Source organism: Carassius auratus, unplaced genomic scaffold (assembly GCF_003368295.1).
Source record: "Carassius auratus strain Wakin unplaced genomic scaffold, ASM336829v1 scaf_tig00021243, whole genome shotgun sequence".
NCBI lineage: Eukaryota > Metazoa > Chordata > Actinopteri > Cypriniformes > Cyprinidae > Carassius > Carassius auratus.
This window is the reverse complement of record NW_020525093.1, coordinates 119337-136209: the sequence shown is the minus strand read 5'-3', so window position 1 is coordinate 136209 and position 16873 is coordinate 119337. Positions and strand designations below refer to the sequence as shown.

Below are 16873 nucleotides of genomic sequence, written 5' to 3'. Positions count from 1 at the left end.
AGCCTGGAGGGCAGAAGGGACCGTAGAGTTAATCGTGTGTTACAAAAGCAGTCATAAGTAGCTGTTACGCAAGTCTCTCATAAGCACCGGTCAAGACTCCTCAAAAAAATATTAGTGCTCCTTATTTTTTTTATTTTTTGTGTTCTCTAGTTTCTAATTAGTTGAGCTGGGGAAACTAGGCTATAAAGTGGAAGGAGAGGAACCCTCTCACTCTCTCTCTCTCTCTCTGCCAGCCACAGTCTTCTCCTTCTCCTTTTTTATGACAAATATCATTAGGACATTCACTTTGGGTTTATTATATATATAAATATATGTTTCCCAGATGAAAACACCTTGTGAATGAAATGTGATTTGGAGACACTCATCTATGTCCTTAAATAAGTATTAAGTCTGTGATACCAGGATGACATAATTATTTGTACACAGAATAATGATTTGAGTTTTAAAGAAGAATAATCCAATGATTTCAATCATCTGTTTTGGGACTTACCTTCCTTGAAAACAGTGACACCTGGTGCTCTGTTTGTGAAAGTGCAGAATGTATTGAGAGTGTGTGTAAAAAAAAAAAAAAAATCCCCAACCTTTTCACAGAGCAGATCAGTCACTGGTCTTGAAACCCTTCTTGAAACGGAGTAAAACCAATAAAGATGAATTAAAGTAATATAATTACCTGGAATCCATCCCCATGTCTACAAACAAACTATAAACAGACTTAACATGTGATATTAAGATTCTGTTACTTCCCCTCCTCACCCCTAGACGCTTAGCGGTATGTAAAGTTGACACATAAGTTTTAATGTCTTAATTATTTAGGATGCCTCCTTTCTGTGATTTGCCAATTGATGGTCAAACGAGATCCTGTGTAACTCTGTCTGTGTAGATCCTTATTACTTATTCTGTCCTCCAAATCAGAAATCTGCTCAAGAATTCCTAAATTATGTTTTGATTTAGCAGACTGAAAGGTTGGAGCTCACGTTATTATTATCATTGTTATTATTTACACTCTTTGTATGCATTTCATCTGACTAGTATTACTGGATAAGGATGATCAAATAATCGATGAGTGACACTGACAAGTGGTTTTAGAATTGTAACCAGTTGTATATTTATTACACAGAATTAAGTTTCTCCATTATCCTGAATTAGGAACTGATGACAGATCAAGGTATCAACTTTGGTATTTCACGGTTGTTTGAAGTCCTGTGTGGAAATTAAACAAACTGACACGACATTACACAGTCACATTTGTTCAGAGCAAGGAAAAGTGTGTTTTAAGTTTAGAGCATGTTTTCCATTGTCCTTGAGAAAAAAATAGGTAACTCTCACCATAGACTAGATCATCACTTATAAAGGCTTTGGTCTTGTCCAAACATCCAGATGGTCAGTCAGCGCCATTACTACAGCACAATTATTATGCTAAAATAAATGAAAACATGAGTTTTGTTTCTTTGTCAATGTATTTGTTCATTTATTTTTTTATAGTTGTAGTTTCAAAATTGTTGATTTTTTTTCAGCACTTCATGAAATCACACTGAGAATCACATCATACAGGGCTGCTGCATGTATATCTGTATCGATGTGACATGTACAGAGTTCATTTGCATGCCAATTTCTACATAAAATTAACAACAAATTAATATTTAAATGATTTTCTATTACCTATTATTATGCATTTGATAAATACCTTTTTATCTGCAGCTTATAACGTTTTCTAAAAGTATCATTTATAAAGTATTGTTTATTCAGAACCACAATTTAATCATTATTGTTGAATCATAATGCTGAATTGGATTCAAATTTAAGAATGAAAATTAGCATTTAGGAATGAAAAATGCTTCCAATAAAGGCCACTGACCTCAAGTGGTGAGAAGGCAGTTCTACCAGAATATACTTACAAATATTGGGACATTTGCATCAGACTTCAAAAACTGCTCTACTCTGAGGCACTTTCAGAAGTACATGCAGAAGATCCGTCCTGTACAGAGTTTGTATGGATGAGACTGTAAAGTCTCACTAGGATGGATGGGAAAATCACACTAGAGCTCCTCAGAGAAATTCTGAGGATCTCACATGTTCTCTTTGCCATCACTCCTTCAGATGCGGCAGAAGAGAATTGGCCCCAACCTTGATCTATTTTTATTAACCTTAAGAAGGATCAAGCAAACAGCTGTAAAGGGGTGACACATTTTCCAGAGCTTATATGGTCTGCTGTCCTTTGGGTCTCTTGAGTAAACACTCTGTTATTCTGTGAATAGTCTCTCTTCTGCCAAGAGAAGATTCAGGGTCCTGAAGGAAATGGAAGAAATGTTGCTCCCTGTTGCTGCTATATTTGAACACATCTTAATTTAACCCCTCATATTGCGTTCACCTTTTGTGACACTTTTGTGGTACTCAGAGACCTGCACCACTCTTTTGTCTTGTAAAAGTGCAGTCTGATAGGAATTTGCATGTTGATTTTCTGTGAAGAGAAAAAATAATTAAATAGACATGCAAAAAACAAACAGGGGATGAACTTTGGTCAAACCAAACATTTCAGACAAACCCACCAGATGTCACCACAGCAGGATTTCTTTCCCTCAGGGAATCGTATCATACCCATACATTCGTATTTGGTTAAAGAGGCCGTTTCTGTCAACAGACACATGCGGTGAAAAAAGTATCAGTGCCTTCTTTGATATGGCTTATTAATAAAAGTGCATGAGCTGCAAAAGCCCTGCAACTGTACACCAGAAACATGCAGACGCTCCCCCACAGCTGAACCAGAGCCAGACAACAGCCTTCACTTTTAACACCCTGTCCCAACAGACCATATAAGGAACGAATGATCCTATACAAATCTACACCATGCTCTTTCTTTAAGCAGTTTACCACATTTCAATATCAATGGCAAATTTATCCTTGTATCTTGATATTCATCAGGATGTTGAACACTTTACTCCTTTGGCTTCTTATGATATTTGAATAAACCATTACAGAGAACATTAATGCTGTATATTTAGATTGCATTCCTTCTGGCACCACAAACCATCTTCATTAATATGACTTAGGCCTATTTATAAATGCACCCAGCTTGCAGATGTCTTGAAACTGTACTCCTGAGCCATCTGACAGCTCCTCCACAGCCGTGCCTGCATTGGTGGAGTGCCAGCTGGATTAGTTGAGGAGCGGCGTCTGATTCCCATTCCCCCTCAGCCAAATGTCTGGGATATTCACTCTGTTGATCATCACACAACTTTTTATGAAAGTGGATAGAGTGGAAATATTTATTGTGGCGGCTGCACTATGCTTGCCTTGAATTCATTAGTTACTGCCCTTTAGAGAATGGCAATCAACTTCATTATATTTGCCTAATCTTATATTTACTTAACTAAGAAAGACATTTTTGAGATTAAAAATCTAGTTTACGTGAGTGTCCCGGTCAAAATGGGCAACACAGTGTAACTTGTACACAAAACTATACAAGACATTAAAAACATTTACAAATCATTAACTGATTCTCCAATTCTCAAATTATATAGCATAATTTTCAAAGACTTTAGCTTGGTTCAGTTCATACAGTAGGTCCAGAAAGAGACATTTTGGGAACAGTGAAAATAATTCCCAACAATTTTCAGTTTAACAAAACAACAAAAATATGAGAGTAGAAGACTCACATATTTTTGTTGAATCTTTATTGTCACTATCCTTTATTGAGCCTATTTTTAACCTTGTCTTTCCAGCTTTTGATTGCACTATGGTTTAACTTGGTGAAAACACTGTCTTAAACTCCGTTTACGTTAGAAAATATTTGTCTGTTAAAGTAAAAGGAAGGTTTACAGTACATACAATCCCTTTCTACTTGTGGGAATCCCCAGTGGAGCATCTCTCACAGGAAAATCTAGTTATATGGGAAGAATCCAGTTATATGGTATATGGCCTTCACAAAGGAAAGAATTATTGCTTTTACACTTTCTTTAAGACCAAGTGCTTGAAGGTGCAAATAAAATTTCATTACAATGACTCTTATCAATCAGTCTATATGGTGTGTAACTGTATCCTAGGATAAAAATAACAGAAGAGTTTAACACAATCATATATAGACAGTAAAACCCAACCCATTATAACCAAATACAGTGGGGCTGTGCTGCTGGGACAACATCTTGAGTCTTTATAAGAGGAGACATCTTAGACCTCAAGGACAGCCAACCACTGGGAAGGTGAGTCAAGATTCTACCGTGCCAAAATTATTAATTTATTGTTACTTTTGGTTGACATTTATAGGGATGTTTGCTTTTGTTAAAATAAAATGGGAATACATGAGATTATATATTACCAGAAAATAAATTTGTTTAAATAATCTAGTCGATGTATTTAACAGAACCTACCAGAAACCTTTCTGGCCTTGGAAAGAAAAAGGTGAACACCTTGGATACACATGTAATGATATACTGCATCACTCATTAAAGTATTATGTTAATACAAAAGAATAATTCATACTGGAACACACTGTTTTTCAGAAAAAATGTATACCTCTTAACATGTTTTCACAGTAAAGTACAATCATGGGAGATGGTGAAATGGAGTGTTTCGGCCCGGCGGCCATTTACCTCCGGAAGCCAGAAAAAGAGAGAATTGAGGCTCAGAACACTCCCTTTGATGCCAAAACGGCATTCTTTGTGGTAGATGCAGATGAGATGTACCTGAAGGGTACCCTTGTTAGCAGAGAGGGTGGCAAAGCTACTGTCAAAACTCACAGTGGTAAAGTAAGTATCATGGATAGAAAATTACTTTATATGTTACTGTGCTTTAGTCTCCAGTAAAATATTGTACAGATATGTGTACAACAAAGTCTTATCCTTCTTGATTACAAATAAATGTTCATTACAGACTGTCACAGTTAAAGAAGATGATATCCACCCCATGAATCCTCCCAAGTTTGACAAAATTGAGGACATGGCCATGATGACCCACCTCAATGAGCCTGCTGTGCTGTATAACCTCAAAGAGCGTTACGCAGCATGGATGATTTATGTAAGTCTAAGTAAATTGTGTTTTATTCCTAGGATGGAATGGAAGCATCGTAAAACTAATTATCTCTGTTTTAGACCTACTCTGGCTTGTTTTGCGTCACTGTCAATCCCTACAAGTGGCTCCCAGTGTATGACGCAGTTGTTGTGAATGGATACAGAGGCAAAAAGAGGATTGAAGCCCCACCTCACATCTTCTCCATCTCTGACAACGCCTACCAGTTCATGCTCACTGGTAAGTGGACTCTGGAAGTGTGTCTATATACAAGACTCAAGATAAACTTTGACACAATGTGGAAACACTTTAAACAATAATTAATTGAAGAATAATCATCCCATAAGGGTTATTTTTATCCTTACTTACCAACTATTTAGAAAACTGTACATGAGGCTTACAAATGAATGCACAAAGTACATTTAGTGATTCATTTAGCTACATTCAGAAATGTTGTGCTAAAATGCTGGAAAAGCAAAAGGTTTACAAACATTGTAAACACCATACATATATATATGTTATGTATATACATACATATATAGGCTATGTATATACATAGGCTATCTATAATAAACACAATTATTAGATTTATAAGCTACAAAACAACGTCAGTCCAAAAACAAATTAATTTACTAATTATTTTTTGCAGTTACCTATGATGAATTTACAGCATCACATTTGCATATCTGAATTCCTGATTGCTTGGCAGAAAATTTCAAATATGAAATAGAATGATAAAGAAATGCTATTAACCGGTTAAGGGCGATTTCAAATGTTTTATTCTGTTTGGAACTATCAAATTTGATTTAATTCCTGGTTCTGTTCTAGTCAAAATGTATTTAGTGTATTTCTGTGTAATTCCTATGTATGTCTGCACTGTCAGGTTTGTACTTTCTTCTGCATTGGAAGCTTTTGTCACCAAGTCAAGTCTCTTTTTATCTTTCAACATATATTTGAATAGATATAAACAAGCTGGAAGGGTTAATAATATATTATTAATTATATATGTGTGTGTGTGTGTTTCATTTCCAGATCGTGAGAACCAGTCTGTCCTGATTACGTGAGTAAATATTGTTCTTATGGGAAAATCTAAAGCTTTTCAATTATATACATAAATTCATTCACGATTTTGACTAAATAATGATCTTGTTTCAATCTCCAGTGGAGAATCTGGTGCAGGAAAGACTGTGAACACAAAACGTGTCATTCAGTACTTTGCAACTGTTGGTGCAATGTCTGGACCGAAGAAGGCAGAACCAGTCTCTGGAAAAATGCAGGTTAGTAAATACATATTCTTGAAAGTGAGGTGATCGTTATTATCTATGATCAGTAACAACTTCACTGCGTAACTACACTATCAATTACAATTACATGAATTGTTAAATACAAACACATCTAGGGATCATTGGAGGACCAAATCATTGCAGCCAACCCTCTGCTGGAGGCTTATGGTAATGCCAAGACTGTGAGGAATGACAATTCTTCTCGTTTTGTAAGTTACACTAAAGAATCCTTTCAGCATTGTAACATCAGTCACACTTTCAAAACTGCCAAAGAGTTGAGCTTTTGTAAATTATTTCAATCTCTTAAGGGGAAATTCATCAGGATTCACTTTGGGACCACTGGAAAACTGGCCTCAGCTGATATTGAAACTTGTGAGTCAACACTGTTTTTTAGCCAGATATTTTTATTCAGAGACTAATAAGTGGATTAATCAATTGAACTCTGTGTCTTTTTTCCTCACTTTTTATAGATCTGCTGGAAAAGTCGAGAGTGACATTCCAGCTGTCGGCTGAGAGGAGTTATCACATCTTCTACCAGCTCATGACTGGACACAAGCCAGAGCTGCTCGGTGAGAAATCTACAGGATTGTGTGTTTCAGTTATTTCCTAGTTTGAGAGCACTGTTAACATGCTGCACATCAACTCTTTATAGAGGCCTTGCTCATCACCACCAACCCTTACGACTATCCAATGATCAGCCAGGGGGAAATCACTGTCAAGAGCATCAATGATGTGGAGGAGTTCATTGCTACAGATGTATGTGGACAACTCCATTTTTATTTTTAGAAGTAGCAGTACTCTTTTTCAATTATACATGAAATATAAAGGAAGACCACTGCATGCCACAATAAAATAACCTTCTCAGTTTACTATGTGATAAATAATGTGATTAATTTGGTGTAAAAACAGACTGCCATTGATATTCTGGGCTTCAGTGCTGATGAGAAAATGAGCATCTACAAGCTGACAGGTGCTGTGATGCATCATGGAAGCATGAAGTTCAAACAGAAGCAGAGAGAGGAGCAAGCTGAACCTGATGGCACTGAGGGTAAAATTAATTAGTCACGCAAATTAGCATGTAAACATTTATTTCATTAGTGAAAGTGATGCATAAAACTGTTCTTCCTCAGTGGCTGATAAAATCGCTTACCTTATGGGGCTCAACTCCGCTGACATGCTGAAAGCTCTGTGCTACCCCAGAGTGAAGGTTGGAAATGAGATGGTGACCAAAGGCCAGACAGTACCACAGGTGATTGCTTACATTATCAGTAGATGAACCTAGAAATTGTGCAGAGGACTTATCTGGTTCCTGTGGTCTTGTTCCGGTGGTCATCTAGGAGACAAGGTTTTCACGGGGGATCTGTCTCTGGGGCTCAACTAGTTGTCCTGATCTCCGCTGACATTCAGGGCTGTGGTCTAATATCAATTTCACTGACCTTTGAATTTCTCAGGTGAACAACGCAGTCTCTGCTCTTTGCAAGTCTGTCTATGAGAAAATGTTCTTGTGGATGGTCGTCCGTATCAATGAGATGCTGGACACAAAGCAGCCTAGACAGTTCTTCATTGGTGTGCTGGACATTGCTGGATTTGAGATCTTTGATGTGAGCATCAGTCATTAATATCTCTGTAAGAATAAAATATAAAAGATAACAGTCAGCAGTAAGAACTTGCTTCTGTATGATTATCAGTTCAACAGCTTGGAGCAGCTTTGCATCAACTTCACAAATGAGAAACTGCAACAGTTCTTCAATCACCACATGTTTGTTCTGGAGCAAGAGGAGTACAAGAAAGAAGGTATTGAATGGGAGTTTATTGACTTTGGGATGGACTTGGCTGCCTGCATTGAGCTCATTGAGAAGGTAAGAGGATATTCTGTAAATTAAATGTACTATTCACATTGTGACTGTACTTGAGTGTGAACATTTCTTCAACAGCCAATGGGCATCTTCTCCATCCTTGAAGAGGAGTGCATGTTCCCCAAGGCAACAGACACAAGCTTCAAAAACAAGCTGCATGACCAGCATCTGGGCAAATGTGCAGCCTTTCAGAAGCCCAAGCCTGCCAAAGGTAAGGCCGAGGCCCACTTCTCTCTGGTGCACTACGCCGGCACTGTGGACTACAACATTGTCGGCTGGCTGGACAAGAACAAGGATCCACTGAACGACTCTGTCGTGCAACTTTACCAAAAATCATCAGTCAAAGTGCTGGCCTTCCTGTATGCTGCACATGCAGGTGCTGAAGGTATGAACATCTGCATTTCCTGAATTCTTTGATTTTAAGTTTTAATTAAAATTTAAACTACACAACTACCGTACCACCTTACTACTAATAACCAGCAAATTAGGAGTTGGTTCTGGGATAACATCTTTCTTTGGCATAAAACAGCTGAGGGCGGCGGTGGAAAGAAAGGAGGCAAGAAGAAGGGTGGTTCCTTCCAGACTGTCTCTGCACTTTTTAGGGTAAATGGATTCTATCTTTTAATAAAGGTTTTTAACTTCTTCTATATGAAAAACTAGACTAATGAGAAATGTTACCATAGGAGAACTTGGGTAAGCTGATGACTAACCTGAGGAGCACTCACCCTCACTTTGTGCGCTGCTTGATTCCTAATGAGTCTAAGACTCCAGGTAAATTTGATCCCCAAATAATCAAATGCATCACAGTTTTGAAAATATCTCTGGAACCTTATCAATATTTGCATTGCAGGACTGATGGAGAACTTCCTAGTTATCCACCAGCTCAGGTGTAATGGTGTGCTGGAGGGTATCAGAATCTGCAGGAAGGGTTTCCCCAGCAGAATTCTATATGGTGACTTCAAGCAGAGGTAAAGACACTACACCTGTTTCAACCTATTATTTAGAGATAGTACACCACCTAATCTTAACCACATTTAAAATTCATGTTTTCATCACTTTTGTGGCTTTACCAAAATATAACTGTTTTCTAAATTTCCTCTAGGTACAAAGTATTAAACGCTAGCGTCATCCCTGAGGGACAGTTCATTGACAACAAAAAAGCTTCAGAGAAACTCTTGGGCTCTATTGATGTTGACCACACCCAATACAAGTTTGGACACACCAAGGTGAGCTACTCAGTAAATACACCATATGACAAAAAATATGTGGTTACTCTCTTGTAATTAAAGAAACAGTTAACCAAAAAATACAATCTTTGTCATACTTTGCTGTTATGCCATTCCAAACTTGATGGGTTTTTCTACTACAATGGAACAACAACTAACTTATTTGAATATTTAGGTGACATTCTAAGAAGGGTTAAGTTGATTTTACTCTAATCAAAGAAAGTAGGGTCCAAAAAGAATAGCATGAATAAATTACAAAATATTCATTTTTGGGTCTTAAACAACTTTTGCAGGCTCAATTATTCCAGAAGTTCAGTGAAAAAGGACCTCTTAATTACACCATACAATGGGACTTTAAACAATTCTATGCAACTCTGGATGAAGGGAGGCCTTCAAGGATTTGCTGCCATTCAAACTTAAGTGAGGTTGCATTGGTGTATAAATGGCATCTGGCTAGCGATCCTAATTCCAGTTCATCCCAAAAGTGTTAAATAGAGGTTCAGTTTTAATTCCATTAAAACTTATTTCACAGTAAATATGTTCATGTTGAAGAAAGAAAATGATCCTCCCAAAACAATTTAAGCTAATTTTACAATATGGAATTCTCTGGGATGTTATTGCATGGTGTAAAATTAAGATTTCTCTTCACTACATTTGACAGAAAATAAAACTCACTAGTTAAAAGAGGACATGTAGTTTACCCCAGGACATACTGAAGTTGAAGTGGACTACTTGCCTTCAAAACTATACCATTAATATCTTATAAATGTTCTTGTAGGTGTTCTTCAAAGCTGGTCTTTTGGGTACTCTTGAGGAGATGAGAGATGAGAAACTAGCAACACTGGTTACCATGACTCAGGCTTTGTGCCGTGGATACGTCATGAGGAAGGAGTTTGTAAAAATGATGGAGAGAAGGTATGAACTAACAAAAAAAAACTGTTTGGATCACAACTGTCTACTATCACATAGTGATAATAAGTGATTTACTAATTAAATTTTACACAGAGAAGCAATTTATTCCATCCAATACAACATCCGCTCATTCATGAATGTCAAACATTGGCCATGGATGAAGCTCTACTTCAAGATCAAGCCTCTTCTGAAGAGTGCAGAGACTGAGAAAGAAATGGCAGCAATGAAGGAGAACTTTGAGAAAATGAAAGAAGATTTAACAAAGGCATTAGCTAAAAAGAAGGAGCTTGAGGAGAAAATGGTGTCACTTCTTCAGGAGAAAAATGACCTTCAACTGCAAGTGACATCTGTGAGTATTTCAGCTCTTACTGATCCTAATATGGATCCTATAGCTATGAGCATAAACCTTTAACTACATCCATGTCAATGAACAGGAATCTGAAAACCTCTCTGATGCTGAGGAGAGATGTGAAGGTCTCATCAAAAGCAAGATCCAGCTCGAGGCCAAACTCAAAGAAACAAATGAGAGACTGGAGGATGAGGAAGAAATCAATGCTGAACTGACTGCCAAGAAGAGGAAACTGGAGGATGAATGCTCCGAGCTGAAGAAAGACATCGATGACCTGGAGCTCACCTTGGCAAAAGTGGAGAAGGAGAAACATGCTACAGAAAATAAAGTCAGTATTTATTTATTTTTACATGAAACTGCTGATTGTGATTCAGGCTCCTGAGAATGAAACCAAAAGCAATAAACAATGCTTCCATCTAGGTGAAAAACCTGACAGAGGAGATGGCCTCTCAGGATGAGAGCATCGCGAAGCTGACCAAAGAGAAGAAAGCCCTCCAAGAGGCACACCAGCAGACTCTTGATGACCTTCAGGCAGAGGAAGACAAAGTCAACACTCTGACTAAAGCTAAGACAAAGCTTGAGCAGCAAGTAGACGATGTAAGATGTTTGGCATGACAATGAAACCACTGTTGTTATATACCAGATTTAATGCTATGGTTTATATCACAATAGCTTGAGGGCTCATTGGAGCAAGAGAAGAAGCTCCGTATGGACCTTGAGAGAGCCAAGAGGAAGCTTGAGGGTGATCTGAAACTGGCCCAGGAGTCCATAATGGACCTGGAGAATGACAAACAGCAATCAGATGAGAAGATCAAAAAGTGAGTGGATGCCAACCTTCCCACGATTACACATTTGACAAAAAAAGTACTTTGCACATTTTACAAAACACTACTTTCAAAACAGGAAGGACTTTGAGATAAGTCAACTTCTCAGCAAGATTGAGGATGAACAGTCTTTGGGAGCTCAGCTTCAGAAGAAGATCAAAGAGCTTCAGGTAAAGCTGACCATAATCTTTTCTATATGAAACTGTGAAGTTGATGGCAAACCCACATTGCAAATATCCCAAAGGTGATTTATCTTTGTTTTTTTCTCAATTAGGCTAGAATAGAGGAGCTGGAAGAGGAAATAGAGGCAGAGCGAGCTGCTCGTGCTAAAGTGGAGAAGCAGAGAGCTGATCTCTCCAGGGAACTTGAAGAGATCAGCGAGAGGCTTGAGGAAGCTGGTGGTGCTACTGCTGCCCAGATTGAGATGAACAAGAAGCGTGAAGCGGAATTCCAGAAGTTGCGTCGTGATCTGGAGGAGTCCACCTTGCAGCATGAAGCTACAGCTGCAGCTCTCCGAAAGAAGCAGGCAGACAGTGTAGCTGAACTCGGAGAACAGATCGACAACCTTCAGCGGGTCAAGCAGAAGCTGGAGAAGGAGAAGAGTGAATACAAGATGGAGATTGATGACCTGACAAGCAACATGGAGGCTGTGGCTAAAGCAAAGGTAATGTCATTAGAGTATCATTAAATATAAAAGCATCTTTACAAACATCTTTTTTATAATCCCGCACTTGTTAAGGCTAATTTAGAGAAGATGTGCCGTACCCTGGAAGACCAGCTGAGTGAAATAAAGACCAAGAATGATGAAAATGTTCGTCAGCTGAATGACATGAATGCACAACGTGCAAGACTTCAGACTGAAAATGGTAGGTAGGGCATGGCAAATGAGGTACACGTCAAAACCTTAAAAATGTATTAATAAGTTTCTCTTTTATAAAATTTCTTAGTAATATTTCTAACATGATTCCTAGGTGAATTTAGCCGCCAACTGGAAGAGAAAGAAGCACTTGTTTCACAGCTAACTAGAGGAAAACAGGCTTATACACAGCAAATTGAGGAACTCAAAAGACATATTGAGGAAGAAGTTAAGGTGTGTTAAGAATTTCCTTATCAAGTACTATATAGAGTTAATAATATAGATGTATACAACAGGAATGAAAATATTTTTTTTTTACTGTTTATCTGAATTTAAGGCCAAGAATGCTCTGGCCCATGCGGTTCAGTCAGCCCGTCATGACTGCGACTTGCTCAGAGAGCAGTATGAGGAGGAGCAAGAGGCCAAAGCTGAACTCCAGAGGGGAATGTCTAAGGCCAACAGTGAGGTGGCCCAATGGAGAACCAAATATGAGACTGATGCCATCCAGCGGACCGAGGAGCTTGAGGAATCCAAGTAAATACATTAAGCAACAATGTCTCCAGCACACTACATTTAATATCTCAAATGTTAGTAAGATATTATAATTTTATACCACCTTCTTCAGGAAAAAGCTGGCACAGCGTCTGCAGGATGCTGAAGAATCCATTGAAGCAGTGAACTCCAAGTGTGCCTCTTTGGAAAAGACCAAACAGAGACTGCAGGGTGAAGTAGAGGACCTCATGATTGATGTTGAGAGGGCAAATGCATTGGCTGCCAACCTTGACAAGAAACAAAGAAACTTTGACAAGGTGAAACGGATGTGGATAATCTTTAAATCTAAATCTTGAGTCATGGACTTGGCTAAATTACAATGTCTTTTTCTTCAGGTCCTAGCAGAGTGGAAGCAGAAGTATGAGGAAAGTCAGGCTGAACTTGAAGGAGCTCAGAAAGAAGCTCGTTCCCTCAGCACTGAGCTTTTCAAAATGAAGAACTCCTATGAGGAAGCTCTTGACCACCTCGAGACCCTGAAGAGGGAGAACAAGAATCTACAACGTAAATAAAAAAAAAAATCTTCAAAAATAATAATAATAAAATGCATTAAAATAGAAAGTTTTACAATTCCACTTTTTAAAACCCTTTAGAGGAGATTTCTGACCTCACTGAGCAGCTTGGAGAGACTGGAAAGAGCATTCATGAGTTAGAGAAAGCCAAGAAGACAGTGGAGTCTGAGAAATCAGAGATCCAGACTGCACTTGAAGAAGCTGAAGTACTGTTACTTAAAACTGTCAAGTCAATTAATTTATTAATAGAGCATTATATAATTTTCCTGTGAGCTTGATACGACTCTTATTAATACTACTATCCATCAGGGCACCCTGGAGCATGAAGAGTCCAAGATACTTCGTGTACAGCTGGAGCTGAACCAGGTGAAGAGTGAGATTGACAGGAAGCTTGCTGAGAAGGATGAGGAGATGGAACAGATCAAGAGGAACAGCCAAAGAGTGATTGATTCCATGCAGAGCACTCTGGACTCTGAGATCAGGAGCAGAAATGATGCCCTTAGAGTCAAAAAGAAGATGGAGGGAGATCTGAATGAGATGGAGGTCCAGCTGAGTCATGCCAACCGCCAGGCTGCTGAGGCCCAGAAACAGCTCAGGAATGTCCAAGGACAACTCAAGGTATATTTCTGTAAAATGTAAAACTACAAAACACATCAAATGTATGATCATATGAACATGATACATTAATTAAATGAATCATAACATGTAACAAAGAAAGAAAATTTCCACAGGATGCCCAACTGCACCTTGATGAAGCTGTCAGAGGACAGGAGGACATGAAGGAGCAGGTGGCCATGGTGGAGCGCAGGAATAACCTGATGCAAGCAGAGATTGAGGAGCTGAGAGCTGCACTGGAGCAAACAGAGAGAGGCCGCAAAGTGGCAGAACAGGAGCTGGTGGATGCCAGTGAGCGTGTGGGACTGCTGCATTCACAAGTACAGAAAAACTATACTCAGGGTTACATGATAACACATCATTAGTTAAATGTACACTAAACTACCTGCTGAAATCCCACAGAATACAAGTCTTATTAACACCAAGAAGAAGCTTGAGGCCGATCTGGTCCAGGTTCAAGGTGAGGTGGATGATACAGTCCAGGAGGCCAGAAATGCAGAAGAGAAAGCCAAGAAGGCCATCACTGATGTGAGCGCTTACATTCTGTTGCTCTGTTTTAAATTAAAAAGTTTTTTAACGATTTAGCTACATGTGATGCCATGGGAAATTTCATGGATGGCATTTCTGTCTATATTGGCTAGTTCTTTAGAATTGTTTTTTATTTCAGGCTGCCATGATGGCTGAGGAGCTGAAGAAGGAGCAGGACACCAGTGCTCACCTGGAGAGGATGAAGAAGAACCTGGAGGTGACTGTCAAAGACCTGCAGCACCGTCTGGATGAAGCTGAGAGTCTGGCCATGAAGGGTGGAAAGAAACAGCTCCAGAAACTGGAGTCCAGGGTAAATTACAAGCTGAACACAGTCTTAGATGAACTGGCTATGGTAGAGATTTGACAGGTGACATCAATCTCTCTCTACTGAAGGTGCGTGAGTTGGAGGCTGAAGTTGAAGCTGAACAGAGACGTGGTGCAGATGCTGTGAAAGGAGTGCGCAAATATGAAAGGAGAGTGAAGGAACTCACCTACCAGGTAAAATTACACAGGATTTAGAAACTTACATTTCATTATAATTTACATAGGTAAACTAAGACCATCAACAATACTTTTACCCAAAGACTGAGGAAGACAAGAAGAACGTGATCCGACTCCAGGATCTGGTAGACAAGCTGCAGCTGAAAGTGAAGGCCTACAAGCGCCAGGCTGAAGAAGCTGTAAGTCTATGTCACATGTCTTAAGTGTGTGGTTTTGATATTCTATATTCAATAGACAATACATTCAGTGCCAGGAGTGCAATGCTCTGAAAGGGGTTGGATATCTGGTGTCATCCTTACAGGAGGAGCAGGCCAACACTCACCTGTCCAGGTACAGGAAGGTGCAGCATGAACTGGAGGAGGCTCAGGAGCGCGCTGACATCGCTGAGTCCCAGGTCAACAAGCTGAGAGCCAAGAGCCGCGACGCTGGGAAGGTAACAAACAGTATGATTTGGGACTTTTGCGCTGAAGGAAGGTTTTCATACAGTAGTTCCTGTAGCTTTCAGCGGAAATCAGTACACAATGCAGTAACTGGAAATAATTTTAGTTATAGCCATTTTTTACCATTAAGGTTGCATGTACTTACTCCACGAATATAGAAAAAAAGTAATGGGTGGACTGATGCCAAAGTCCAGGCATTTCTCCATCCTCCAGTTGTTTACGTTGAAAGCCATGCTTAAGTGATATCACTGTCGGCCTGGTTACCAGGCCTGGATCCACAGAGGGGCGGTGGGCCTTGCCCACCCAATCAAAAGGTTGACCACCCCCTGGCCCCATTCTACATAATAGCCAATGACAAAATTGGTGTGGTATTCAATTGATGTGTGTGTCTACTGCCACCTGCACCTGCAAACCTTCTAATATTGTATCAAATATTGAACTCTGAAACCGTTTTTAAATTAGTGTTTAATTTACACTTTCTATTTTGTGATCTCTATATGCATCACAAGATATTTGTCAATGAGTTAAGGGTATGTTGAACAGCAAAATCCTCCAGCATGGTCTGTCAGTCATCTCTCATTACTTTCCAGCCGTGATCGCTGGAATCTCAATCCTGCTGCTTGTGTTTGATGCAGGGTTGTACTTTTAAACTGTTGCCGTGGGTTTATTTTTTCTCATGGATTAAAGGTTTGAAATCGCATAAATTAAATTTTATTGAAATAATTTTGTTGACATTTTTTTTCTATAAAATTGTGTTCTACCTATGATAAAATTGTATACATATTGTATATTTGTATACAATTGTATACAATTGTAAACATAATGATTCATTTACCTAACTAATTGTATTATTTTGTGCATTTTCAAGGGTAAAGATGAAGAATGAAGAGAAGACACTGTCCTAAAAGCAAGCATATAATATGACTTGTGCTGGATTTTCATGTTTATTCAATAAAAATGAGTACAGTTTCTATTTTGTCTTCCTTTTATGCTGTCAAACATATCAAACTACGTACAAACATTCACATGTAATCATTCAGCTGACACTTTTTTATTCATGAATTTAAAAAGTAATAAGTACTTTTTCTGTTAACTAGCTAATAAGAAGTTGTTGTTTTTTTAAATCATCATGGTTTTATTAGTCTTAATGGTCTCAGAATAGGTCAGATAAGTCTTCACTGCAGCCTGGATGAATGACCAACGATGAGTGACAGAAGCTCTCACTGTATTATATATATGCTTTTTAAGAATGGACTATTTTAACTCTGAGACATAATGTCTTTATGGTGTGTAAAATGCTTACAACTAACCTATTTGAAAAGTCTGATATTTCAAGTATCTACATTTAAAGAGGAAATAACATTAATACAAACTGTGTACAAAAACAAATGCATAAACTTGCTGAACACATTAATTTATCT

At 38.6% G+C, this 16873-nt stretch overlaps 1 protein-coding gene across 1 annotated transcript; it reads left to right on the top strand.

Moving 5' to 3' along the window:
- The first annotated feature begins 4529 nt into the window (after positions 1-4529).
- Positions 4530-16425, top strand: LOC113076779 (myosin heavy chain, fast skeletal muscle-like). Its single transcript, XM_026249477.1, has 39 exons — positions 4530-4742; positions 4867-5010; positions 5085-5241; positions 6034-6061; positions 6164-6278; positions 6401-6493; positions 6593-6656; positions 6755-6853; positions 6937-7040; positions 7194-7332; positions 7415-7533; positions 7736-7885; positions 7973-8143; positions 8219-8525; positions 8670-8743; positions 8824-8911; positions 8991-9108; positions 9243-9366; positions 10145-10281; positions 10372-10627; positions 10713-10955; positions 11048-11224; positions 11300-11445; positions 11531-11621; positions 11726-12115; positions 12191-12317; positions 12423-12541; positions 12645-12841; positions 12933-13116; positions 13195-13360; positions 13450-13574; positions 13678-13986; positions 14100-14303; positions 14386-14511; positions 14651-14821; positions 14905-15009; positions 15096-15191; positions 15314-15445; positions 16321-16425. The coding sequence occupies exons 1-39, from the start codon at positions 4542-4544 to the stop codon at positions 16336-16338; spliced, it is 5814 nt and encodes a 1937-aa protein (XP_026105262.1). The 5' UTR covers positions 4530-4541; the 3' UTR covers positions 16339-16425.
- Positions 16426-16873: the final 448 nt, after the last annotated feature.